Raw genomic sequence first — 26,936 nt, 5'->3', positions numbered from 1 at the left:
ATGAAAGGCACCAGGGCAGGGCTTTCTGCATCTAACCGCACGAGGCTGTCTTCTCCGATCGGCTACTGGGGACCTGGAAGACAGGGTCACGCTGTGAGCTGCTCTGACTGCTGTTGCTTTTCCTGTTTATGCTTAAGGCCAGACTAGAAACAAAGCAATTTTACAAAGGATCATAGCCTAAGGCATTACTGCCTATGGCCAGGCATGTCTGGATCAGAGAGGACAGGGGAAGGAGGATGATGCGAGACTCCAGAACAAGCTATGAGAGCTCTCTGTGTAAACAGCCCGTTCTCTATCACATGCTCCGTGATAGGCACCATCGTGCGTGGTGGGCACCATCGTCCCCAAACAGTATAATTATATACCTACCTGGGCTGCCCTGCCTGCCACCTACACCAGCTCCCCTCCAGCTGTATTTCCCAGCCCAACGGAAAGCCATCCTGCATGATGGGCTGTCCCTTGCTCTGCCCATCTCCTTTTCACTGAATTTCAGCCTCGGATCAGGCTATTCCTGGTACACAGCATCTGCCTTCAGAGTGGTAACAATCACCATTTCAGCCTCTTATTTCACCCTCTCCTATGCACAGGACATGGAGCCAAGCCCGCACATCAGCTCAGCCCACCGGAGCCAGTGCGTCGCAGCAGGCCTGGGCGGCTCAGTCTCAGATGCACACGAGTTAAGTGGGTCTTCAGCACATGCACAGACCTTCTGCATAGAGTTAATCCTGGCTTGGGTGTTTGGACCTCACAAAATCCTGCCTGCTTTATGTTCCCACCTGAATGATCCCAATTCTTTTATGAGAAGGAGACACTGAATATGGAGAAAAGCCAGCCCAGATATCAAACTCACAGTGTGGGCAGCCCTGTTTTCATCACTACAACTTTGTTTGAATGCTGTTGCCGACACTTTTCCTACTAGGTGTGAAATAAGTTTGAACTTTCCCATTGCAAAGTGCCAATCAGTTGTTCCTTTCCCCACACGATTTGAAGATGCTTTGCTGCTGAGGAAGGGCCCCATCTGGTTGCAGTTTCACTTTTTAATGCTTTCCATAAACACTGCTATAAAAAGCAATGACATGCAGATAAAGAAAATAATGGCTTCATATGGGGTTTGGGCAGTAGTTATAAATCACTCCAAGGCGTGCACCCAACCACACCCGTTAGAAAGCAGAGTTCAAACTTGGTGCTACAGTAAAACTTGAGCGAAGAGGGGATTTGGTCCTTTCCTGTTGCTGTATGTTAATTTGCTTTTTAAATAGTTAGCCAAGAAATGCTTTAATGCAGGTTGACCATGAATTTCACGTTACTTAAGGAGGTTGTTCCCCATACCTTCTTCTCGGCCTGTCTCTTTTAGTTGACCACAGCTTTGGGAATGGCTGAAAGCCTCCCGAGAGCCCTATGACGTCTTGCAGGACGTTGGAAGTGACGTGGTTTGGACTAAGTGACGGTCTGGCTTCCATTCCCTGTGTCTTGTTTCCTGCTTTGGAGCCATTTACTTCTTCAGAGCCCTGCACTGGAGATGCTCTGCAGTGACAGCCGCGGGCTCGGCTCCCGGCAGTGGGTGCGGGACCACAGGAGGCCGTGTCCCGGAGCACGCTGCCGAGGTTCGCAGCCTGTGCTCTGTGTCTCTTCGTATCTATGTCACACGCATCACTCTGAGTGGCAAAGCACCAGTCTCCTCCGCTGGGACACCGAGTGTCACTTGTTTAACTTAGCGAGGCTGTTGCATAAGAGACTATGAACTCTGTATTTTGAGCTGCACGGAGTTTTCTGGAAGCAAAAATACAAAGGGAGGTTTGCGCAGCCTGTGGCATATTCTCCTGTGAGACACAGCGTCCTGCCTCCCCAAGGGCTGTCCTTGCTTGCCCTTGCTGCACCTCCCGCTTCTCCAGGGTGAGCCATCTAAGGACTACAGCGCTCTTTGCAAACTGCTTAAGCATCACTTTGTCCCTGTAAGGGACATAATCATTATCATCTGCATTTTACAGATGGAGGAAGTATTGCACAGAAGCAACTTGTCCAATGTCATTTAGGGTGGACAAGCCAAATCTGGAAACACAACCTAGATCCCTGAGCCCCAGCTCCACCGTCTCACCGCCAGACAATGCTCTGTTATCTGTTCACAGCGAAGCTCATTTGCTGAAGTGACTCACCCAGCAAATACATTCTTCTCACATGAACTGTAAGAGCATCACAGCTGCTACGTACATGGGATTCTTTTTGTCTCTTTTCTGCTTAGGCAGTGTTTTCAAAATGTAGCCAGGAACTTGAGAGGTGGTCCAAGGGCTGCACCACTTGAGCAGGATATTCAGGAGAAGACAGCTGCGTTACAGCTCTAGGACGGCTTATGCTGCTGCCTGTGCTGCGGAGATCATAGATTAATTTTGTCCTGATCTTTTCTTCCAGAGACCTTTTCTGGGAATAAGAGCTTCATAAAAACACCAGCTTTCCTCACCTCCCTAACTGGGCTTCTGGGATCACAGTATATGCTGGAGGCAAAATATCTAATTAGGAAACTGAGCAACCTCTGGCCGCGAGTCGAGGTTTCAGACTAGGTGACTTTTTGGCAGCTGCGAGAGTAAAGCTGCCACGACAGTTTCACTAGTGTTTAATGGGCTTTTAGAAGTGGCCACGGAGGAAAAAGCACAGCCACTCTGCTGCAGGGGAGCGCTGTGTCCCAGGGGATTTCAGAAAATAAGCTGTGTTTATAAAAAAAATAAATTAAACTGTCCCCTGCACACTTGCTCTTGCAGTCTGGATATGTCACCTGGATTCAGCCAAGCTGTGTCTGGGACATGTCTGGGGTCCCTGAGCCACCTCGGTGGTGTGCCCTGGCCGGTGTTTGTCAGGGGCAGAGCAGCAGCGTCCTGGGGGGATGAGAGCACTCATCACGTCCCGGGTGGCCGCATTGCCAGCTCAGGAGAGCCAGTGTGCAGCCGGGCCTCCGAGAAGCCTCCTCCCTCCTCTCTGCGTGCCCAGCCTGCGTCCCGCCGCGGGGCAGCAGCCCAGTGGGGAGGGTCTGTGGCTGTACTGTGAGAATGTCCATTTTCAAATGAATATTTGGAAGAGTCAAAGAGATACTCTTCTGACAAATCGTGCGATTCAGAGCCCAGGCAGGGTTAGGAGCTCGCTGCGGGTATCCCGAGCCAGGGAGCAGCGGGCACCCGTCCTGCCCCAGGCAGAAAGCCTCGGGGACGGTCCAGGCACAGCCACCCCTCGGCAGCCACCGGCTGCCCGTGCCGCAGATGCGCCTCACTCACGTGGTCGATGAGCTCCTTGATCATGCCGTTCCACTGCCCCTTCTCATCCTGTGCCCCGTACTTCCCGTCCTCCACCAGCCGGATCTCGTAGGTGAAGCCCAGGATGATGGCCAGCTCCTTCAGGAGGTCAATGCAGTAACCCTCAAAGCGGTCGTTCCCGAACAGGGCCGTGTCAGACTTACGGAACATGACAAAGGGCTCTTCCTGCACACGGGAAGGCAAAAAGTCCCCGTTAAGGGTCAGCCGCGGTCCCAGCTCCCGCCGGAGGCAGGGCCACCCCTGCGGGTCAACCTGAGCCACGAGGCGCAGGCTCTTCGAGCAGGGCTGGCACCGTGACATGTTGGGAATAAATTAACTTTGCACAGCACATCAGCTAATTAGCAACCTTGTTTACCCCACAAAATTTAATTTTGTCTCTTCTGAGCAGCCAACTGTTTTCCATTTGGTAGGATTTCAGGGAGAAAAATAACCATTTCATGCTCTGAAAATGAGGAGTGTTGAGAAACAATAAAAGGGGGGAGGACAATTTCAACCCCAAGTCCCGCACAGCAGAAATGCAGCTGACCTGCACTGCAGTACACGTTGTTTGCTGCAGCGAGCAAGAGGCTGGTGGGTTAAATACAGGGCGAGGGAGCCGTGTGTGGCTGGTGGCCAGCCCAAAACGTTCCCCAGTTTAGTTTGCCTTCCTCTTGGCCAGCGCTAGCTGGTGGGATACGGGGCCCTACTGCTGCCCAGAGAGAGCTTCTACCGTCTGCTCCACTTACGCCTGCCATGGGAGGGTTGGGGGTTTCTTCAATCACAGCAGTGCCAAGCACCAGCACAAGTGAAAAATAACTAAGAAAGTGCTTTACAGCAGGTTTTGCCCTGTGGATCCCTGCCTCTTCAGCGGAGGCTTGCAGGTGGAGTTAGCAGACACACAGCGAACGGCACAGCCCTTTGGTGAATATCAGGCTTGGGCAGTCACCCAGGACGAGGGACGCTGGGGAGCCCGAGGGAGAAAATGTGTAGAGGACAGATGGAAATGGCAAAAGATGGTGGGCAGCAGGCAAAAACTAGAAGGCAAGGGGAGGATGGGATATCAACAGCAGCTAATACATGACTTAAACTGGAGGTACCTGCAAGGCTACTGTCCTTGCCCACGGGGTGGCCGGGGAGGGCTCAGGTTGTGCTCTGGCGAGCGAGCTGTGTTGCTGCGGTATTGCACGGGGACGAGGGGGCTTGAAGTCCCGGGAGGGAAGGTCTGGACTCCCGGTTAGAGTATTTCCGAAATGGCCGGTTTGGTGGAGGGCAGGCGCCCAAGGAGGGGGTTCGGGACACAGAGCTGGGCTGCGCCAGCCTGGACGTTGGCAGCTCTTCTCTCCCAGTACGACCTGTCAGCCCCCACCTCTGCCACCCCCGGGGGGACAGGCAGGCAGGAGGTGCCTGCGCGGCCTCAAAGCAGGGTAGGGAGGGTACGAGCGAGCACGTGAAGCTCGATTTGCAGAATTATAAAGCAAAACTGATAACATCACGTCTATAGTGTTTAGCTTGGCATGCACAGCTCGCTTAAATCCTGCTCTCCCCGGCCTCCTCCTCAGCTTTCTTCTCTGGAATTAGTGCTTTGTTTGTGAATCAGCTGAATCTATGGATCTTGATATAAATACACTGGCTCCAGAGCAGCCATAAAGCACTATTAATTTTGGGAAGCGCTGTAGGGATTACATACATATTTAACAGCCGAAGCACTGAACATTAGGACGCCACTCGCTTCAGTAATGTATCTCCAGGTCTCAGACATTTCCTAGGGGGTAATTCTGAACTCTGTGAACCACTTATTCACGGACTATTTCACAATTTATTACTGAAAATGGCCAGACATCCAATTCACAAGCTCTCTCGGTTTGCTAATCGATTTCTCAGTGAAGGTGCCCTCAATTTCATAACTTCACAGTTCCTATATTGCTTGGGGAGAGTGGTGCTGGCTGCTGGGGTAATATTTCTCTTCCAACAAGTCACTGTAATATGAGCAAAAGGGGAAAAAAATAACCTTTCATGCTTTTCCTTTTAAGGGTTCCTCCTATGGCTTTTCTACAGTCATTTACACCAGTGCAAAAGTACAAAGGGGTGTTACACATGCAAATAAAGTTTAGGGTTGTATTTTATTTTTTAGAATCCACTATATGAAAATGCAATTATTGCAGAACTCGGGTCTAGGCACATTTCCTCCTCCTGCAGGCAAGGGAATTGCAGGACAGCTGTGGTTTCACGGTAGATGCCCTGTGGCACGTGTGCAGGCCCAAGGAATGGCGCAATTAATAGGAACTGGTCTCACCCTTGTACATTATGTAATTTGTACATGCTTGTGGAGTACGAGATGAAAATGCTGCCTGAAAAAATCATGTCAAAGGCAGATGGCTGACAGGTCTCCTCCTGGCTCCATCGTTTTGCATTATGCCGTGGCCTTTGAGGTACAGTGATTATCGCACCCTGGACCCAGACATTTCCACAGCTCTGGCCGTGCATCTTACTCCTGACAAGATGCATCTTCTCTGGTTTCCCTCAGTCCTGTCCATACAGCTTTCACTGATACTCCAGCTTCACCCCGCGGTCGGGTGCTCCTCCAGCTCCCAGGGCAGGCAGCTCTGCTGCCATCCCTCCAGCCTTCTCCCCAGCGCTACCAGCCGTCCCACCCCAGGAATCTCCCCCGATGTGCTGCACACAGCTCTAATTAAAGAGAGTGGGGGGGAAGAGGCGTCAGTATATAACTTCTGGTGAGTTTTATCCAGCCGCAGTACGGGTTGAACAATTCCCTTAGAGCTGATCCTTAGGCCTCCACCTGGGAGTGACTTGATGTGATGCGTTATTCATGTTGCCCTAAAAATTTGCATCTCCCACGTACAGGTACTGGCAGTACTTTAGGTTACCTTGCTAAAATGAACTAAACCTGGCATGGCAGGTCTCTCCATTTGGCCTGTTAGAAAAGCACTACCTAAATTTCTGCTTCCTGAACACACCAAGAATGCTTAAATGCAAAAGGAAAAAACAAAGCAAACTGTGTGTGTATCGTGCCTGAGCGCACGCACACTGCTGCAAGGGTCTCAGCAGAAGCAGTCTTACAATCTGATGCATGTTGAATTGTTAAAGTGCCTTTTGCTCTGTTACTTCTCTACTCATCCTGCGGTAACTCCTGATGTGACGATTCATTTCAAGAACCGTAGCCAGCGGGGAACCATTGCTGCTGACGATTCTGCTAATGCGCGTGGCACAGGAACACCGCCCCATGCAGACTGCCCTGTAAGCATGACCCATCGCAGTCTCACGGGACTGGCACGATAGAAGACTGTTGGACTGGGAAGGGAAGGAACTTTTCCAGTCTCCCCTGCACGTTGAGACGTGAAAGCAGTGTCTAACTGAGGGCAGTCAATGAGCTAAGCCCGTACCTAACCTAACTCTTGGAGAGAGGAAATTAATGAAAATGCTTCATTGGAACAAATACCGTGTGATGAATGGGAAGTTCGTTAGAAGGGGTGGCTAATTAGCAAGGGAAGCTGCAGCAGCGTCTGTGTTTGGGTCACATTCTGCCTGCTTCCCTTCTGCTAACCTCTTGCAGAGTGACACAAGACCCTTGGTTCCAGCCCTTCTTCTGCCCTGGACCAAGTGTTTCCTTTCTCTGTTCTCTGGGCACTTCCCTGGTCCCGTTCCTTCTAGAATACACAACCCCACTCTGCCAGGTCACGTCCTTTTGGGAAGGCAAGGACATCAGGAGGGACCACACTGCTCCGGACTGGGGAAATACATCCCCAGCTGGCTCTTTACCCTCTGTACCTTTATGCTCCCTGAAAATATGGAACACAAAAGGGCCAGTAAATTTCCATAGGCAAAACCGAAATTCAGGCCCAACTGTGGGTAGGCAGTCCACAGGCTGATAGTTTTTGTTGCTTTCTGGTGATATGCTATGAGCCTGCGCTGTGTAATACAGCCATATAGAAACCAATGCCACTAGTCATAATTCATTAGATAGTAAATAAAAATTCATTCTGATCTGATGCCTGCCGTCAAATCCAATAGCGAATGTGCGAACAAACTGCAGCATGACAGTTGGACGCAGAGGAGACCTGTTAAGCAACCGCGGTTTGCTGGATAATGGCATTACTCTTAGCTAGTTTATCAAATACATACTTAAGAGAGGGAAAGAAACATGATTGTCACAGCTAAGCCAGGGCCTCTGGTTGTTCTTGGTATTTTCTTCTGTAACAAGGACACTCCTGTCTGAGTTAGGCAGTGCTGGCCATCTGACAGTGCCTGCTGCTGCCTGCCCGGGCGCTGGTGGTAAACGGGCGACTCGGAGCTTTCCTGGAGCTCGGCACGCACAAACCTCCCGCGCCCTCCAGCATGCAGGGAGCAGGGGGGACAGGGGACCTGGCTGGGCAGATGAGGTGGAGGAGCTCAGCCGGGATGAGCAGCAGCCTCCTGGGCACGGGGAGCACATGCGGTTCCAGCTGGCCCGTGCCAGCCTCACCGTCCGGCACGTGTTGGCTGGCAGCCTGCTCGGGAGCGGTGGCATCGGAGGATGCCGCAGGTCTCCTCGGTGCAGGCGCATGGGCATCTCGGTGCCCTGCTGAGCCCAGCCCACACGCGGGGGTTCTCTGTGCCCCTGCTCAGCTTTCCAGAGGGACTAGCAGGTCTGTACTGGGATGCTGTGGGTTTTCAGAGATATCCAATATCCCTGAGATTTGTGGGTGGAGGAAAAAGACAGGCTTGCCATCTCCTACCAGGACAGTGGTGACAATTAGAGATCTGTTGCTCAGCGAGTCTGTGACATTAGGCCCTCGTCCTTTGGAAATTTCTGTGATGTTCAAACCATCAGAAGGGCTCCACGCTCCAACCTGAAACGAAGGAAGCAAACAAACGCATGAACACCACCCGGCTTACATTCCTCACTTGCTCTCAGCAACCTACTGGCCTGAAAAATGGGGCTTGCTTCTTTCGTCTATAGTAAACAGAAGCAAAGCTGAAATTATCATCTTGTATCACCTAAACAGAAGATTTGCATTAACCCTTCAGGTGCAGGTCACACCAGCTGCACGTGTATAATAAGCAACCCTTACACTGCCCTCTGATGCGGGTGCACAAAAGATGACCACGATGACTGGAATTCAGGGGCTGAATGAACAATTTGCAAAGGCACTGTGTAGAGCAAACAATCAAACCATGCTGGAGAGTCAACTCTGGGCAAGGATAAAGCAGAACAAAAGAAAACAAATGCAAATATGAGGCCATTTTCTTTCGGTTTCTATTTCGCCACCAATTTGCTTTGGTGGGGAAAGTTAAAACCAACTTGACCAGCTCTGCAAATCCTGGTAGGGACCATTCCTGTCCTCTGCGCTGTGGCAAACTAGACGGATGTTTCTACCAGGTCCCCTTGGAAGGGCCCTGGTCACCCCTTCGGGGAAGTCCCCCACATTGGGAGGTCTCGGTCCTGGTAGCAAACCTGGAGGAGGGAATGGCAGCAGACTTGCTCGGGCACGGGCACAGGCAAAATTTGAGGTGCTCTGCTTTTCTCAAGCTGTCAATTTTAATAAGTTATTAGACTTGGAAGAAGTCTATTGACCTAGAAATAGCAAAACATGTCTTTATTTAAGAGAAGTCATCTGGGCAACTCTAAGCCTGTTAACCTGATCTCGGCGGTGCAGGGGAGGCTTTAGAACAAACTTTGAAGGCAGGACTGGCTAAAGGACTGTGACAGTGGGATAAAATGTCAGGAAAGCTGGAGGAATATGGGATTGCTGCCAAGAAATGGAGCAGGGTGGCCGTGTGGCCAGCCTGACAGTGAGAAAATACAAACCCCCCCATGGAAATAGGAGCAGAACGATCATCCATCTGTAGGGTCAAACTGTGAGATGGGACTCAGAAACCAAAGGCAGACAGCTCAAACCCACTGGGGAGCCAGGAACTTCCAATAATTTATTTATTGCTATTTTTAAGATTCTTCGACCTCTTCAGCAGTCCAAGGAGAGAACTTGGTTTTACTGCATCCCCAGAAAGAGACTTTGTAATGAGCAATGCTGCCTGGCAAAAAAATGTCATAAATTCTAGAAGAGTTTCCATGAACTTTGTGAAAGGCTCTAAATATTTCAGGTAAAACCTAAGCAATCCCCCATATCTCCCTTCGGTCACACAACAGCTGCAGTGTCAAAAGATTATTCTTGTGCACGGGAAAAGAGAAGCAAGTCTAAGAGGCCCCTGCTAGCAGCGCTGCAGACTCAGTTAACTCTGCCTTGCTGAGTGTTCTTTAAGAAAATTAAATACATGGTACTTCAGACTGAATTAATCAGTTTAAAATATTAAAAAAGGGAAGAAAAAGGAAAAAAGTGCAATAAGAGAACTGTGCAAGTCAGATAGTCAAACTACATGTAATTAGGTTTAGTTAATACTCCTGTAATCCCTGGAACATCCAGGAGGTATAAGGATCAGGAGTTCAATCCTAAAGCTCAACAAACATAAGCTATTATACATAATGCACAATCCGTATGGGATTTGTTTGTAGTTTGGCGTTTTGTTATTTCAGATTAACTATTGACAGAAACCTAGCTTCAACAGAGATTTGACACTGATACTTTAAAACCCCTCTAGAGTTGACAAGAAGCTTTCAAAAAATAATAGTGGGAACTGTGAAATCTCTGAATTGTTGGAGAGAAAAGTTGAATGGCTGTACGGAGTATGCATCAGGGCTTGGCGGCTTCCTACGGCTTTATGTGACACACAACAGCAATAAATACAGCTGGTGCCAGCTACCCTCCAGTACACCTGAGGAGTATTAGTTTGACAGATAGGTATTGCGGTTGTTCTTAAACATTTAGATTCACATGGTATCCAAATACTCGCACATTTTTCTATTACTCTACAAACACAGCTCTCTGGCAGTCCGCCGGTGCCACTGTACTCCAGAAAGACGTGTTGGGTTTTTTGGTTTAGACTCTATAAACAAAATATTTTGTAAGAAAAGAAGTCAAGCTACAAAGATCATCTCCTGCTCCGTTCTTGTGAGAGGGTCGCGTCTCCCCCTGCTCCTCCCCTGCCTCCTTCCTGCACGGGCTTGGCTGATCGCAGCTGAGACTGGAAGTCATTGGGTTTATTTGAAATGTTTTCTTTATTCTGTATTTAACACCAAAAAATACTCACTGGGAGACTGCTGTGGTGACCTTGAGAGTTTTTACATCAAGGAAAGAACTACTGCTGTGGTGTGAAAGTGTGGCAACAATTTATTTCAAAGCTGAAGAAAAACAAATTGTAAAAAAGGGGTTGGGGAAGTCAAGCTGTTTGGTCCCAAGGAGCTTCACCGCGCAGGATCCGTCCCCTCCAGCCGGGGGGTGATCAAACTGCTGCCTCCCGCCTCCGGGGGCTGCCGACCTGCACTGTTTGATTAATTCCCCAGCCTTAACTGGAAAAGTCATCTGTGCACGTTGGGCCTCTTGCTGCATGGTTAATTGAAAACTCCCTCTCTCTGCTGCCGGCTGGCATTTCCCGCGGTAGCATAACCTGTCTCCATGCCCAAAGGTTACAGGACTCAGCACTCGTCCCGAGCTGCCAGCAGGCTCCTTGTGCGTGTCGAAAAGCAGACTCTGCTCTAGAAAGGGATTTGCTGCCCAGTCGCCAACTTTCTCCTGTAAATCTGCACGACACCTTTAGCGGAACAGGGACTCGGAATGACTCACAAAAAGGGTCAGGCTCCCGAGCCCTCGGTGGCCTCCACGGCTGTTTGGAGCCTGCTTAGAGCACGGTCCCTGGCCATGGCTCCGTGCTGGGCTCAGCTGGCCGCTGTGCAATGCTTTCTTCACTTCAGGCCACTCTCTGCTCCCTTTTGGCTTAAATTAACTGATCTCACCTGGAAACCCCTGTTCTAGGAGCTTTAATGCTTTGCATATTGCCTTTTTTTTTTTTTTAAAGTAATTGAAGAAAAGGAAATGAAATCCCCATGAACACCTGAGAATCAGATTTGCACATCGGCATCGTATTTCTGTGCCCAGAGGAGATTTGCGCTAATTAGGAGGATCTGAGGCTGCAGCTTTTGTGCCAGGCAAACAGGGCCACCAAACGAGACCCCTCCAGCCAGCCAGGCGAAAACACACTTTGCTTTTTTTCTTATGGTCCCTTAGATAACACAGAGAAGAAATAAACAAAAATACACACTGCATCCTCCTGCAACATCTAGGCTGTAATAAGCTGGTGCCATTTCTAAGCCTTAGGCAATTTTCATCGTGGGAAATGACACCGAAATGATGCTTTCAAGAGCTGTTGCATCCTCAGGGACAAATCAACATTTTGTAAGCAAGCCCAGCAAGATGGGGGGTGGGACAGGCTTTATTCCTTCCACCTTTGGCCTGGGCAAGGAGAGGTTAATGGCTGCTCAGAAAGTTTCTTCTGCTTCCGCTATCCCAGGAAAGTGCCACAAGCGCTTCTGCAGCCAGTAACTGTAATCCCACGCACGTCGCTTCGGGGCTAGTGAGTCATGGTTGAGGCATGGAAAAGGATCTGAGAAATCCCACAAAGTAAATATCCTTTTATATAAAACCCAGAAACACGGAAACAATACAGCCACCAACCATTTTCTCTGTTGCCTGAGTATCAGAGTTAGACTCAGCCATATACAGATAAGACAAACGCTGCCTACCTTTTCAAGACCATCTTCTTTGAGGCTGATGATATCCAAATCAAAATCTGTCCGTAAACCACTAGTTTTATTAAAGACAATTCGTCCCGTTAATCCTTCCCATTGGGCCTGTGGAAGGGAGAAAAAGTAGCAGGGCTATTACTTGGAATCATAAATAATCTTTTGCCCTCCACTGTATGTTCTTTTAATTATTCCTTATACTGGTTCTTTCTCCCCAAAGAGCATGACTAATTAATAATCACCCCCGTCACTGATCAGACTGCAGACAGAGCTGTAGATTTTCTTAACTCTCTTGCAGTCCTTGCTACAATTTTTGTTCGCACCTTTTGTGTTCACCAGCTGTTGCAGGACATGATGACTCAGTGGAAAACTGCTTGCATTTATCATGGCATCCTTGTGTGCTGCATTTATCCTTGTGCTACTGATAAATGCCGGGCTGCAGGGAGCCTGGGTTTGGGACAACTCCAGTCAAGCTCATAAATAATCCTTTTTTGCATGAACCTGCTGATGCTTCCAAGGTGTGTGGAAGCTAAAACGTCCTGAACACTTCCCTCCTTCCTTTCAGATGGGAAGTGGAGCAGAAGGGGCTAAGGGCTTGTCCATGCTAGTGGGCTCTGTCATTTTGAAACGGGCATGGGAATCTCGTGGGAGCGTGCTGGGTCACTAGCTCGGGTCCAGTTTTTGGCAGTATAAGAGCAGGGCAGGTGCCCGCTGGGGCTGGGAAAGCTCTGTTCCTGGGTATTTTCAAGGCTTGACTGGACGAGGTTCTGCACAGCCTGGTCTGACGTGGAGCCAGGCCTGCTCCGAGCAGGAGCTGGGAGTAAAGATGTCCAGATTTGTTTCAACCAAAACTATGCAATGATGCTGTTTCTTTTCCACGGCACACTTCGCAACATCGCCAGAATTAACGTCTCTGACTTAGGAGGTGAGAGAGTCCCGAATGTCAGATGCTAGCTGTGTTAGCAGAGCAGGTGCTAAGGGACAGCATGGTACACGATGCCTGCGCTGCCTGGGGACAGTGCTGGATGTGCTAGGAGCATCTGTCCCGAGGAGGACGTTCCCGTAAGAGTGCCGGGCTGCTGACATGGTTTACTGCTTTGCAGTCGCATCTCGGCAGGGAAGAGCTGGGACTCGGGCTCTTTCCCCTGGGCGGTTCAGTGTGCGCTCCTCGCTGATGAATGTGTTTCATTTATGGGCGGGGGAGCTTGAAATATCCCAGTGTGATGAAGGTGGCATAATGTATTCTCAGGGGGGAATGACTGGCATATTTCTCAGTAAATACACTCCTATGGCTCTTCCTCATTAATTCCTGAGGAATAATGACAGCCTCCTCCCAGCCTCACCACCCATGAGTTTTGGGGAAGGCTGCGCTCAGTTTGCTCGTTCTGGCGTGCAGGTGGTTTGCCTGTGGGATGCACAGCCTGCGGAGCCCCCCGGGAGCCCGGGAAAGCATGGAGTGTTTAACGTACGCAACTGGAGCAAACACAGCTGTGTGCTGAGCCCTGCACCTCCTGCGGGGCCAGAGGCGAGAGCACCGATGGGCCGCACGGCTCCTGGCGCCAGGCTGGGGGTGCACGGCATCGCCGCCGCCCCTGACGGGCTCTGATCCCGCTGGTGTCAGCCCCGACTCCGCAGTCAAACTCCATGCGCCCGCTGGCCTGGCCTCTGGGCAGCTGGTGGCTGCGGAGGAGCCTGTTCCCTCGCCTCCTGCCCCCACGCTTGGCCCCGTCCCCCTGCTTCCCGGGGAGCCCTGATGGCGCACGGGGTGAGGGTGGCCTCCCTGGGGCTGGCAGGGCCACCGTCCCCTTTGCACCTCGGCAAGCGGGGACAAGCAGGGCTTCACCCCGGGAGCGACGGCTCTGCAGTGTTCCGGTGCAGTCGGGGCCACGGCCTGTGCGCGCACAAAGAGCGAGCGGTGCTGGTATCTGTGGGGAGCCCAGGGCCGAGGGAGCGGGTGTCTGCGGCGAGGCATCCCTCTGTGCGTCGCTTTGTCTTTACAGGAGTTTAGAGAGAGCAATTACTGTGTGTTCTGATTGCAATGGGGAGGAAGCTTATCCCTGCAACGAGCTGACGCGGTGCCAAAAGGGAAACAACAGGCAGGCACTGGAGTGTGAGGCTCAGGGTGATTTGCAAAAGGAGCCAACCAAACAAATTATTTACACTCTCTTTTGGCAGCCAGCTGGAGCGGCTTTCTGCAGAAGGGAACAAAACACGAAAAAGGAGAGAGAGAGAGAGAGGCAGAGAGAGGAGAGATGCCATCTTCAGTGCCTATTAAGAAAAAAGTTCATTCTCTCTGCAGTGGGAATCATTCTTCCTTTCTCCTCTCCTACATCTGCGTGCTCTGTGCAGCTCGGGCAGCACCTGGGGTGGGCGCGCTCTGACTGCACTTAGGTGCCTGTGTTCAGGGTCCGCTGGGGTCTGTAGGTGATCCTGCAGCACGAATCGTCCTAACGATTAACGATGTACTTCTACTCCTTTCTGTTTAAAAACTTCAGGGGATTTTATACTCAGCCTTTTAAATGTGGCCCGATCATGTATCCCACGCTGCAGCCAGTTTCTTAACTTCACATCTGAAGAGCCATGGGCATAGAAGTTTAAAAAGGCCTTAGGGTAAATAAGGGGGGTTTATCACAAAGACATATCTGGTAGGGTTTGCAGCATCTCCCTGCAGCTCTGCCTTCATTTTTTCTTATGTGGGGGCTCCTTTTTGCAGACAGAGCAAAAGCTGGGGTGTGAGTGCAGGGGTGCGTGCTCGGGGGCTCTTCTGGGAGGGCTGGCCACCTCTCACTGCACCCTCCCTGCGCTGCACTGCCTTGGTGAGCTCGCTGCTCGTGAAGACCCGTGGTTCGAGTCGGCTTGCGTGCTTAAGCCAGATGCAAACAAACAATTATGCGGGCTGAACAGAGAGGAATCATAATGACTGAAAACAGAGAGGGAACGAAGCTGCCTCCTCGCTCCCCTGGCTCCCTACTTGCTAAATCCATCGCTCTGCCAAAGCCGCTCATCAGCACGCAGGCAGAGACGCACAGGGCTGCCAGCTTTGCCACGGGGGTTTAGCTGCACTGAATGCCCTTTGTGGACCCCAAGCAAATGTTCCTGTAAAAGGCAAATGGCTATTGCTCTGTTAAGAAACGGCCTCAGAGAGAGCGCGGTCCAGCTGCTCTTGACGCAAGAGGAGGCCAGGGCAAGTCTCAGTGACAGCATGGGAGATTTCAGCTTATTTTGGATGTTTTGGCGTGGCTGCACGGATGTTATTCTGAAGGCAAAGACAGGATTCTTCCTTTCTGGGTGCACTCAGCAGCCTGGTGTGTATCTGTGCTTCGGTCCAGATGTACCTGCCCAGGCGGGGGGATTTTTTATAACCCTGTACCTGCCAAGCCTCTCTGCCATGTGCTTCTGTACCTGCATGCTGAGCAGCTGCGCTGCTCCTGCTGGGGAAGTTTTGCGTTAGCGGGAAGCGGTTATGGTTGCAAATCACACTTTTACCTCTTTTATAAAATTCATGAAGCGGCCACCGAACCTCCAGGCTTTGTGCCGATGGCACTGCAGGGAGTTCACAGTCATCTGAGGGGCGCGCTGGTAGCAGACGGAGACCACGTGCACCGCGTCGTACAACAGGGCAGCGTCTGTCTAAAGTAAAGGGGAACAGCATTTGTGTTGATAGTGGTTCCAGAACAAGGAAGCATCCAGACAGCAAAGCAGCAGGGGATCCGTAACGTGTCACAGGAGAAGCTGCAAGAACCCCCTCTGAGTCACTCCCTGCCCAACACCCCGTGGACCCGAGGGATTCTCTGTCCTGGTCCATTCCCGACCATGCCACCTCCTGGGTGTCTAACCCTGCAAACAGCGCTCTGAGGGCAGGGCTGGGCTCTCAGGAGGTTCACTGGGATCTCTAGGGATTCACTGGGATCTCTAGGCATTGCCAGAAGCGCGTATGCTTCAACACAAGACTTGTATAAACCTCTAGGCTGACCTCTCATGCAAAACACATCCTCAAAAACACATAGCTCTGCACATGACAACGTCTCATGAGCGTGTTTTTCTGTTACTCTTCTGTGCTCTTTAGACTAAAAGTTCATAGCTCTGTCTTAAAATCAGAGATTGTAAAGATGTCATTTGTCTGTGTGCATCTATTCTGGTTATTTCTAGTGCATTTACTACTGTATTGTCAAACGAGGAAGCTGGCTATTTCTAAATGTAGGCAATAGTTACAGGATTTTCTTATTTACTCTGTTTTGTCTGAATGTAAAAAAACCTATATGAGAACACATTATCCATACTATTTTATACATGGGGAAATAAGAAACAGAGAAGTTAAATGGCTTGTCCATGGGCACAGAATTTTCCAAAGTGATCGAAACTGTCACTGAAACCAGGACCTCACGGATTTGTAACATCTTCCCGCATTTCAGTGATTTGAACTAGGAACTTTTTTTTTTCTTCCATATAATGTGATGGTTTTAGATTCAATTTGAGATGCCCCATCTCACCTCCAAACACTGATCAAAAGAATTGGATTTATTTTTCACTCAATATGGTAAGTCCTCCTAGTGAAAATACATTATTTGCTGGCTTCGCAAAGCTACAAAACAGATGTGAGTGTAGCAGCAGAGTAATAAAACACAATAAAGCAAAATAATACAGTAAATAACTGGGCAAATATCTAACAGGACACGGCCATGGAGAAAATCCTCCACCGTTGGCAGCCATCCCTGTGACCTTCCCTTCCCGCAGCACCCGAGCATGAAGAGCAGGCACCCGACCTGCATCCCGTGGGCTTGTGTTTATAGCAGCAGGGGCAGGTTTTGTAAGTTTGGGGCTGGGGGAGAGGGGGTACAAGAATATGCCCAAGCAATCTCATGGTGAGTTACGTACTATAACACCCAGCTGAGATCAGGGCCCAGCTGGGATAGACACCAGGCAAACACAGATAAAAGGCAGGATCCCCTCTGAAGAAGCAAACAGGCAGGGAATGGGAGAGGAGCCAGCGGTGGAGGGGGAACGCAGCCGCGTTGCAGGCAATGCAGTGCTGCAGTCGTGGGCAACACTGCAGAAAAGTAGAAGGCTAAAGAAGAATGGTGGGGCTCTCCTCTAAGAAAAAAAAAGAACAGGAGGGATACGAGGAGCCATTTCAAGGTGAAAGTCTGGGAGGCTTTGCCACTTGTGGGGAGGGTTCTGGCAGATCTGAAGGGAGAGGGAAGGAGGGAGCCAGTCAGCAATTACGGGGGTCGGAGACAGCCTCGCAGGGAAGACAGATGGGCGAGCAGGTGCTGTACCTTCCGAGCCGTAACTCAGCGGAGCAGAGCTGCCATCAGACCTAAAAGGAGTCATCAAAGCTGCAGCAAAGCCCATCTCTGGGCATAGCTTTGGCTCTTCCTCCCTGCATCAATCTCAGCGAATTGCCTGGCCCGGTCCAGCCGCGTGCTGTGCTCCCAGCCCCTGGGAGCTGGGCGTGCGGCTGCTCTCGGGGACTGTGCGGGGAGATGATGGCATCTGGAGCCCTGCAAGCCCCTGTGGGACAGGCCCTGGCTACCTGGCTCATCCGGTGGGATGGCAGCATTTCGGCTCCCCAGCACTGCTCCCAGGGCTGGGCAGAGGGCACTTGGAAGGTGATCGTCCTGCCCGGAGCTGAGACAGGGCTTGCGGAGGGCAACCGAAGAGAGAGGATGCCCTTTCCTGGGTGCTCCGGGGTTTGGGGCGCACACAGCCCACCCCTTTCCAGGTCAGCGAGCACTCGCTGCATCTGCACATCAGGCGAGCACGGAGAAATCCTGCTGCGCCTGAACAGGGAGTACAATATCCAGCTGATTGCAGCTCCCTCTCTTGTTCCTGGCACGAAACAGCCAGGGCGCTTCCCCACCGTGCTCAGCCCTTTCTGGAACTGAAAGGTTTGAATTTTGCAGGTCCTGGGGGCAGCTTGTTACTGGCAAGAGGGGAGGGAAGGAGCACAGTCTCTCGACATTGTCACATCTGTCAGCAGTTGGGCCTGCAAAGGGACAGCGTCAACAGTGGGCTGCAGGGGATTCACCAGCCAAACTCGCTGCATTTGAGGGGTGGTTATTAAAGAATGCAAGTAGCTACCTTGGGGAAGATACCTGGGATGAGTTGTTACTAGTACAAGAACCAATAACTATTACATTAGGCCTTAACGAATGTTCCTGCCTTCCCTACCGCTCTGGTCTGCTTCCCAGACTTCACCCGTGCTTTTTTTAAACTTCTCATACCATCATCACGCCATCGAGCAGTCCCAGCTCTGCCTTGGGCGCCGACTGCAGCCGCTCCATGGACCACTTCTCGATGATGGAGGACACGTGCGGGTTCTCCACGTTGAGGATCCGGAAGCCGGTCAGGTTCACTCCAGAGTAGCGGTATGGTTCTAGGTCTAATGCATAAAGATCCTTAAAAGAGAGAAACCAGTTTAAACATTTTGTTTAGCTTTGTTTTGTTTGTCTTTTCTGCATCGGTTCATGTCTGTGTTTGAAGTGAGAAGGCAGAGCCCACAGAAGGTGGGAGGTAGGTAGGATGATGCGCTCATGAATTCGGTGGATTGTACTGTCTGTTGCCATCAGTCTCTGCTTGCGGAAAGACAGGACTCGTAGGTGTGAGCGGAATTCGGGTGTCAAATGTGCAGGTTCACCCACACACAGCGGAGGGAAACTCCTGCCAAAGAGCTCACTCTCTGCATAAAAGAGGCAAGTGAATTGTGAGGAGAAAACCAGAATCGCTATCTGTAACCATGAAAAAAGAGGCTTGCAACCACGGGGGAGGGGACAAGGCAGAGTTCCGGTACCCGAAGCTCCCTGGGGCCTTTCCACGGAGGGTTTGCTGTGAGTGCTGAAGCCCACAGGGTGCTGCAGATGACAGTGACTCTGAATGCAGAATGCCAATTTACAGACGGCTATCAAAGAGGAACTAAGACGCATTTCTTGACATTACGACCAGCCTACACAGTCTGCAAATGAATGAGAGTGCCCTTTATAGGATTTAAAAGAACCACAGCCAGGCAGTCCTCAGCTCTGCTGGCAGCCAGCCCAGGAGCATCACTTGGCAGGCAGCGAGAGAGGGGCATGCGGAGGCCTCTGCAAGCGCGCTTCTTTAATGCATCTCTTGGCTCCGCCGCACATCTAAATATTAACTTCAGGGATTAACTTCAGTGCTCAGTAACTAGTCTGAGTAGTTCGGGGCTAGACAACATGGCAAGAGCCTACCACGGCTGATCTGCTCAGCAAAAGCCCCGGGCAGCTGACCCGAGGGAAGCGAGGGCTGCCTGGGTGATGGTGCCGAGCGAGGGGGATCATGAATGAGTGTGGTGGAGAATGGCAGTCTGGAGGGGGCTTTGTTAGTGGGAACCATTTGTTGGATGGGACATATTTAATCAGAGTTCATCCTGAACAATTTCTGCAAGTGTTCAATGGCAGTAAAAATGTGGGGAGGCAGAAAGGCAACACCGCTGTCTTCTGTGGTAGGCTGGGGGATGAATATGGGAACGATGTTCATTGCTCTCACAAGGGATTATAAAAAAGAGATTAAATACGGCATGAGATTACGTGGCTGTTGCTGTTTTGCATAATGCGACTATACTGGTAGGACACAGCTATGCTGTGGGTTCACCCAGGCACCGCGTCCCTCAGCAGCCAGCTCTGTTCTGCCCACGGGGAGCTGGAAAAACACTGGTCCTAAAACACACTGCCCTAAGCAAAGCATACCAAAATCAGCACATGCCAGCAACCGAGACTTCATTCTCAGGGGGAGAGCAAGGAATTCTTACAGCTGTTTTGCTTTAATGAGCTTTGGGGGTTTGATCTTTTCCTTAAGCACTGGCCTCTGACTTTGCACCCCCAAGGCATGCGGCTGATGGATGCCACGTTTTAATCTGCAGGTGCAGCCAGGGACCCAGTCATTAATCACACCCGCAACAGAGTTCAGGGTCTTTGTTATTCGTTTCTTTTTTTTCCTGAAAAATAGCAAATACAAACCTCCATGTTTTGTTCAAGGGCATCGTGAAAACCAGGCCATAATGTTGACTTTTAAATGACTTGTGGTAACAAAGGGCAAATACAGTTGTTTAACCTCAGACAGATGCTTATATCATCTGGATATGAGGGTGTGCAGCGGTCCTGTGCCTGACCCGCTGGAACAAATTTATTGTTTCAGGTTTCATAACTTTTTGTCAGACACTTCAGTTTGAATTCTGGAAATTGCTGCAGGGAAATAATTTTTGGTTGCAAAAGCAGATCATTTACCCCTTAGAATGTGACCATATGTGACAAATCTGATCCACCGAGCTCCAGATCTCATGGTCTCCATGGCACAGCTGTCAGACCGCCAGCCCTGGCCACCTTTCAGATCCTGCCAGCATTTTGGGTGCCCTCCCCATCCTGCTGCTCTCCACTGACCCTTCATTTCACCAAGTTCCTATAGAAGCCAACTCCCATCAGGTCCCTTTTTGGTTCCATTTTAAATCTCAGCTGCAACCTGATTTATCATCTCCTGGAATTAGAGGATAATTAAGAATACAAGCTGAGTGTCAGAACATGGAGGGGAGGGATTGCCATATCAGTTTCTTCTGGATTTTCTGCTCCTGCGCAGCCACAAATTGAAACATCTGGTTCTATTTTCCACCTCATCTGCACTCCCTTCCACTCATTATTTTCTGTACTGCAGATTAATTCTCGTCTCCACCCTACTACCTTCAAGAAAGTTTTATTCTCGGTGTTTCTGTGCAGCTCCTCCCCTTTCTCACAGATGCTCTCCCACCTCCCCAGTTAAAATCCCCAGCTTTGGTTCATCAGTCGTAGGCGGCGATGCTGAGGTCTGATCCTCACCACATCTAGCATCCGCAGTAGGAAGCTGCAAAAGCAGGTGTCCAGGAAGGGCATCCTCCGTCTGCTGTTGTGCAAAACAGCTCGTGGATAATGTGCCTGCCACGGATCGCCGAGGCTCCCTGTCTGGGCATGGATTTGCTCGGGCAGCTGTCGCTGGGAGGAGCGGCCGTGGCCGTAATGGGAGGCGCGCATGTAGAGCGCCGTTGGAATAATAAACTGCGATGTACTCAGTCATGAGTACCTTGTGTCGTGTCATGAGCCTCAGGTAGACTGAGTTTAACAAGAGCACCTGATTATCGGCGCCAGTGGAAAACTGGACGGGTTTGGTTTAGCGCCTAATGGGGGGAAGGCAGATTGGGGGTGTAATTTTTGTTTACTCAAAGCATGGGAAGAGATTCCTGCTTCTGCCTGTCTGTAACTTGCAGTAACAGGGACAACAGGCAGCGGGGAAACTCCTGTATTTGCAAGGACTCATTTTTACAAGCTGCTGAGAACTGCCTAGAAGTGCTGAGTTGCGGGGGGTTGTCGCTGCTTGGGACTTTGCGGGATGCGAAAGCTCTGCCTGCATTAGACAAAGGCTCGGAAGCGTTCCTCCTCCTCGGGTAGAAACGGTTGATGGGGCTCTTCACGCTGAAGTCAGTGAACTGTAGTCTTGCTGCCTAGCAAAATGTTGAAGCATTTCATGCCAAGTGTTGATACACTGTACTCAGTATTGACTAGGGACCTTTTAGAAACATTCAGTATAACATAATAGACTAATTCATTAGCACCCCATGGGTCTAGTACTGTAGAAGCCGAAGCACATGCATTGCAAGCTAGGAAAACATTGCCTTAAGGAATGGCAGATTAAAATATCTTTCCCATGATATAACTGTTATTTCAGGAAAGTGGCATTAATTGTGATTGCTTATCTATTAATTTATTATAATTCTTCTTTTCCCACCTCCAGGCTGTACCTACACATGAAATGTACTCTAGGCTCAGCTGGGGCTGATTAATAGGAGGTTATCTGGGAAATGCTTAAAGCTGCCTGGAATAGATAATGGCAGCAGGGGTAATTAAAATGTCTTTTGCATTTGAAAAATAAATTTTGCAGTTTTTAAGGGTTAGTTTAGTCTGATTCTTTCCTAAAGGCAAAAAGATAAATTGGATTTTTCAAAACCACACAAAACTCAACAGTATACTAGACAATAGCATCCTAAATGGAAACAAAAGTGGCATGCCAAAAAACCCAAACCAAAATGCCTCCTGGGGTCAGAGAAGAACCGGCCTCTGTTTAATGAGAGTGGAGTTAATTTCAAGCTGAGTTCTTCCCATGCAAAATAAACCTGCAGTACTGAGCTATTGACCACAGCAGGGCTTCTCCTGGCTTTCAAGGGAGAGCTAGATGAACGCACATAAACACGTCCCCAGTTCGTACTGAAACTTCGTCCTATCAAATCCTGTCTGTGGGACTACAACCTTGCAAATTCACACATATGCTCGTCTTTCAGTGTGTGGGTAGCTGCACTGAAATCAAGATGACTGGGAGGGGAAATACAACCAGAACCTACATCTGTGCAAAGCCGGAGCAGCTCCAAAGGAGCGAGCCGGTGCAAAAGCAGCGGAAGAAGAGACTGACGTCCCTCAGAATGAGCAACCGGGCAATGCTGCAGTTGCAGAGATGTTACAACCAAATCATTGGGGTCTGATTCTAACCTGAAGCTAAGTCTAGCCCTGCTCTCACCTTCTGTTGGGGTACCAGACCTCCCTTTCCCTTGCTTTTCCCACCCCACCGCTTCAGTGTCCTGCAGCCGTGCAGTGCACGCCCAGGACAGGACACCCAGCCCGCTCTCCTGCCTCTTAGATGCCCTCCTCGCTTTCCATTCTGGCTCAGCAGTGAGTGTAAAAGGTATTTGCACAGATTAGATACTTTACCAGAGTGGTGAAGATGAAGTGGTAGTATTCTGTCATCATTCCCATTGCCATGGCCTTGAGGAGAGTAGGGAAAGGAGGTTAGTAAGAGTAGATACAAGAATATAACAACAGTCATGCAATATAAACCTCTGCAGAGCTGATCTGGTAAATGTGGTGGGAGACAGACCCAGAAACACAGAAGCTGTGTTCTAGATCAGTCCCGTGAAGTAGTTAAGCATGTGCTTAGCCAGCAAGAGGCATGTGCTTAAGTGCCGAGCTGAACTGTGGTCCTCGAACCTTTCTGAAATGTTAGCAAAGCTTCAGTGTCCCGCTGCTGCGGAGGCTGGTGGTATTTCTGGGTGTTGCTGTGCCACAGAAAGCCAGGACACCGGCTGCGGCACACCACCGTGCTCATGGGTCACACACAGTGCAAAATCTTCCAGGGATGCAGGCTTGCTTCTGTCGGCACAACTGGGAGAAAGGGGGTTGCCTTTCCTTCTCAGATGCCAAACAACCAGCAACCTTACATAGACCTGTGCAGAATGACCATAAAGCAGCCCGTTCTTAGGGCTACAAGCCCATGTACTGGGTAAGAAGCGAAGTAAAAGGCTTTTTATGCCTTACACATGTATTTCTGGTGCTTTGCATCCCCTCCCCTTCAGTGCCCGTTCCTATAATGTGTACCTATAGCTCTTGCCTGTGAGTCCCTCCTTCCTGCATGCAACAGCCAGATTCTAATGTAGTGCCTGGTTTAGAAATGGGTCAGTGAAAGTACAGGCACAGGGACGGGGAGCAGGAACATCTCCCAGCCCTTGGAGATCGTGGTCCGGACGCGAGGGCTCTTGGCCAGCCCAGGCTGTAGGTGTGCCAGCCCCGACACGAAGGATGGTTCGTGCAGATTGCTGGGATTTGCATAGCTGAGCAGTGGAGAGAACGAGCTGTTGTGTGAGGTTTGTCAGAGAAGGACTGTGGGCTGAAGGGACCTTGCCTGGATGACCTTGCCAGGCTCTACACAACACAAGGGGAATGTGTCTATGAGAAGGGTCACCTTGAAGTTGGTGGCTGGCTAAAGGAAAGAGATACCCGTGGTTTTGACTACGATGCTGACTCTGTGAGCACGTTTTCTGGAGAAAACACACGCAAGAGCACTTTAAAATCTCCACCGATGGGAAAGCGACTTCAAGTTCCCCCAGAAAATGTTTGCTTCTTTGGTTTTTGCTGAAATTACTAGGGCAGAATTTAGCTCCGAGGAAGGAAGCGACAGTTGAAAAGAAGTGAGATGTCAAAAAACAAGGGAAACGGAAAGGATCTAGATTACAAGCCTAGATATTGTAACTCCAGAGTGTGACCTTATCCCATGTTTTCTGGCCTGGAAGTACCTTTCAGAAAGCCTGGCAGCTGTCTCTGCACGGCAGCGTGCCGTCCCGTCCCCCTCCTCCCTGCCTGGCCGGTGGATCTGCGGGGCTGCGTCACAGCTCTCTCCTGACCTGCACCCCGGGTGCAAAGAGCTGGAGCAGGGAGCGATACCTCAGTGTGTGAAGGATCAGTGAGATGATGTGAAACCAACTGAGAGTCAATCATGAGATTCAGTCCAGATTCTACAGCTGGATCAGTGGTAGGTGAAGAGTCCAGACCTGCTGTAAGAAGCAAGCCCCGGCTTCCCAGCACTTGCCGCCTGTGTGCAGGGTACATCTGGGTTTGTGGGGAAGTGAATAAATGTGCAAATAAATGATAAACCTGGTGGATAAGCTACAGGCAATCACCAGGATGAGGATGGGAGCTCCATCAAAGTTAAGACAGGCACATCTGTGCGCTGCAGAGTGCAGCAACTGTTCAGAGACAGCTGCCAAGGAGAGCAGAGAAGCTGGGAAGCCGGAGAACAGATGTGAAGCATTAACAAGTGACCAAAAATGAGCAAGGCCCAAGAAGCTGGGGTAGGATGGGAAGGCCTCACGAGCAGGCCTGGATCTGTGATAGGTTTCTACAATGATTTGTTTGTCCAAGAGGGTAAAATGATGTATGGTTTGAAGTCTCAGTTGCTCCAAGGAAGCCAGACTGGAGCAGTATGTGGCAATGTCATCTGTACGTCTTTGTGCCAGCTCTTGTGTTGTTATTCATGAATTACTAATCTATGGGGTTTTTTACTAATCCAGTTTAAAAATACTGCCCAGTTTATCAGTGAAGTGCCTTGCTACTCGTGTGTTGTGGGAGCGTGTTACCTTAAATAACTTGGGAGCAAGATCTGGGCTGGCTTGATGCTGTGTGCTTAGTCAGAGCTTCCTTAGCGAACGTAGGCTATAGTTGCTCAAACCATTTTATGTTACCTAAAGATGTGCAGTTAAAATCAGTACCACGTGGTGGAAATTATAGCACGAGTCTTGAGAGAACCCTTTCCGCATCCATCGGCGCTGCAGTGGGGCGGGCAGCGCAGCCGAGAGGCTCCCGGGACCTTTCCTGGTCGGAGCAAACACCCGAGGCCAAAGGTCTGCAGAGCTAACTGGTGTAGTTACCAAAACCTTACAAAGGGCAAACAATAGCAATAAAATACGAATGTTATTGTTGCCGGGACAAACAGAAGGCTGGGCCATTCTTCCCTGACTTTTTTTGCAGTCCAGTTTTTTTCCTGTGTGGTGTTCTTCTAACACTGCAAAGCGAAAGCAGACTCCCCGCTTCCAGGAGAAGGTTTTGGCTTTACCCAGCTCATACTTGCGGTGAATCTGCAAAGCAGAGCCGTGAGGAGGGCAGTGTGGAGGAGGGATCGGGAAGCCTGTTTTTCTATCCCATCCTATGGAAAAGAAAAAAGCTGTTTCACAAGTGAAGGTGGCACCTCTAGACGTGCATTTCTTGGTACGGGTAGAAAAGTTAGGAAAAGATGCGGCTTCTGAGCTTCCCAGTTCTTCAGCAAATGTGAGTGCCAACAGCGAGGGAGACAGGAGGGTCGCGGTGTGCACGGCTCAGAGCCTCCCCGGTGTTAGGCACCGGAGCGTACAAGTGTGCAGAGGGGTTTGGGTTTGTGCACCTTCCTAAACTCTGAATCTATTTAACAGTTTTTCCTGAGTAAAAATACACTATCTAATATCGCTAAGCTGAAATCCATGGCTTTGAGTCCTGAAAGCAAACACCACAGACACAAAACCAGCCAGAAGGACTTAGAAAGGCTTCTTTCCCCCTAGTCCCCCCTCTCCTCCATCTTCCTCACTCTGCACTCACAGTGATGAGCAGAGCAGATGGCACAATACGCTATAATAAACTGCGTAATAAGTGAACAGCACCAAACACAGCCAGCATGTTAAAATAACAGGCAGGAGACAATGAGTCCCTTATATCGCTTTCTTTAATAATCCCTCCCAGGCTTTCTGATTTCTCTGAGCACTTCCCTTCGTTTTGCATCAAGCAGGCTGCAAGAGAAGTCTCTTTCCATGTGCTTGCTTTCTCAGCCCTTGAGGGGATTTATTTAATCTATGTGGTAGTGTCTTGCTGGGCTGATACGAGCAACACTTCCACCGGCTGGTTTTTAGCATTCTTTGTGAGAGCATTTTCCTCTGCCTCATATTGACCCTGAAACCTAAAGGCACTTGGAAATGAGGAGGAGCTGGGGTGAGCACAAACCGTCTGGTCTGCGAAAAACGCCGGTGGAGGAACTCGGGGAGAAAGGAGAGAGGCCAAATGAATGGAAAATCACTGACATCTGGCTTAAAGTCCAAGAATTGCACGTGGGGCTCGTGAGGGGACAGAGGATGCCGTCCCTCCCCGGCTGGCCCAGTCCTGGCTGTTTGCAGCGAGACGCAGGACTGCCTGCACAGCTCGGGAAATAGCTAAGCGAAACGAAGCGGTTTATACCCTGCCCTGTACGGGCATGCATTCACCAACCTGGGGGCATGAAGCAGCACAGAAGGGAAGGAAGATACTTAAAATCGGCAGGCGTGTAAAGCTCGTTCAGGGCTAAATGAGCAGTGACGGACGTGGCCCGGAGCACAGCCCTGCCTGATGCCCTGGCTGAGAGGGAGAAGCGAACGCTGCTCCGGACGGCTGCGGGTGGGGGGCAGAGGGCTGGGGCTGCGCAGCCGCAGGCAGAAGCGGGACAACAGCCTGGTCTCAGCGCTGCACTCCACGCAGCCGCTTGGCACTTTCTCCTCCTGTAACATTTGTTTGTTGTTCTTACTGACAGTCGCTTTTTGATACTTCCAGTTTTTTCAGTGAAAACTACATTTTCTGTGGAAATCCAATCGTATCCTTGAAAAATGTACGTGTTGTATCTTTTAGTCTAGCTGTGGATTGTGGACAGAGGGAAAGCTGCAGGTCTGC

General features: G+C 50.3%; 1 protein-coding gene across 1 annotated transcript in view; it reads right to left on the bottom strand.

Annotated features, from left to right (window-relative positions):
* Positions 1-26,936, bottom strand: part of GRIK3 (glutamate ionotropic receptor kainate type subunit 3) — a 121,626-nt gene that overhangs the window by 24,483 nt on the left and 70,207 nt on the right. Inside the window, exons 5-10 of the mRNA XM_059830873.1 lie at positions 22,653-22,706; positions 18,135-18,308; positions 15,397-15,540; positions 11,911-12,018; positions 8,012-8,125; positions 3,261-3,464 (exon numbers count right to left, since the gene is read on the bottom strand). Coding sequence (XP_059686856.1) covers positions 3,261-3,464; positions 8,012-8,125; positions 11,911-12,018; positions 15,397-15,540; positions 18,135-18,308; positions 22,653-22,706 — 798 coding nt within the window. The remainder of the gene's footprint in view (positions 1-3,260; positions 3,465-8,011; positions 8,126-11,910; positions 12,019-15,396; positions 15,541-18,134; positions 18,309-22,652; positions 22,707-26,936) is intronic.

Source organism: Gavia stellata, chromosome 29, assembly GCF_030936135.1.
Source record: "Gavia stellata isolate bGavSte3 chromosome 29, bGavSte3.hap2, whole genome shotgun sequence".
Taxonomy (NCBI): Eukaryota; Metazoa; Chordata; class Aves; order Gaviiformes; family Gaviidae; genus Gavia; species Gavia stellata.
This window is presented reverse-complemented; position numbering and strand designations above follow the sequence as displayed.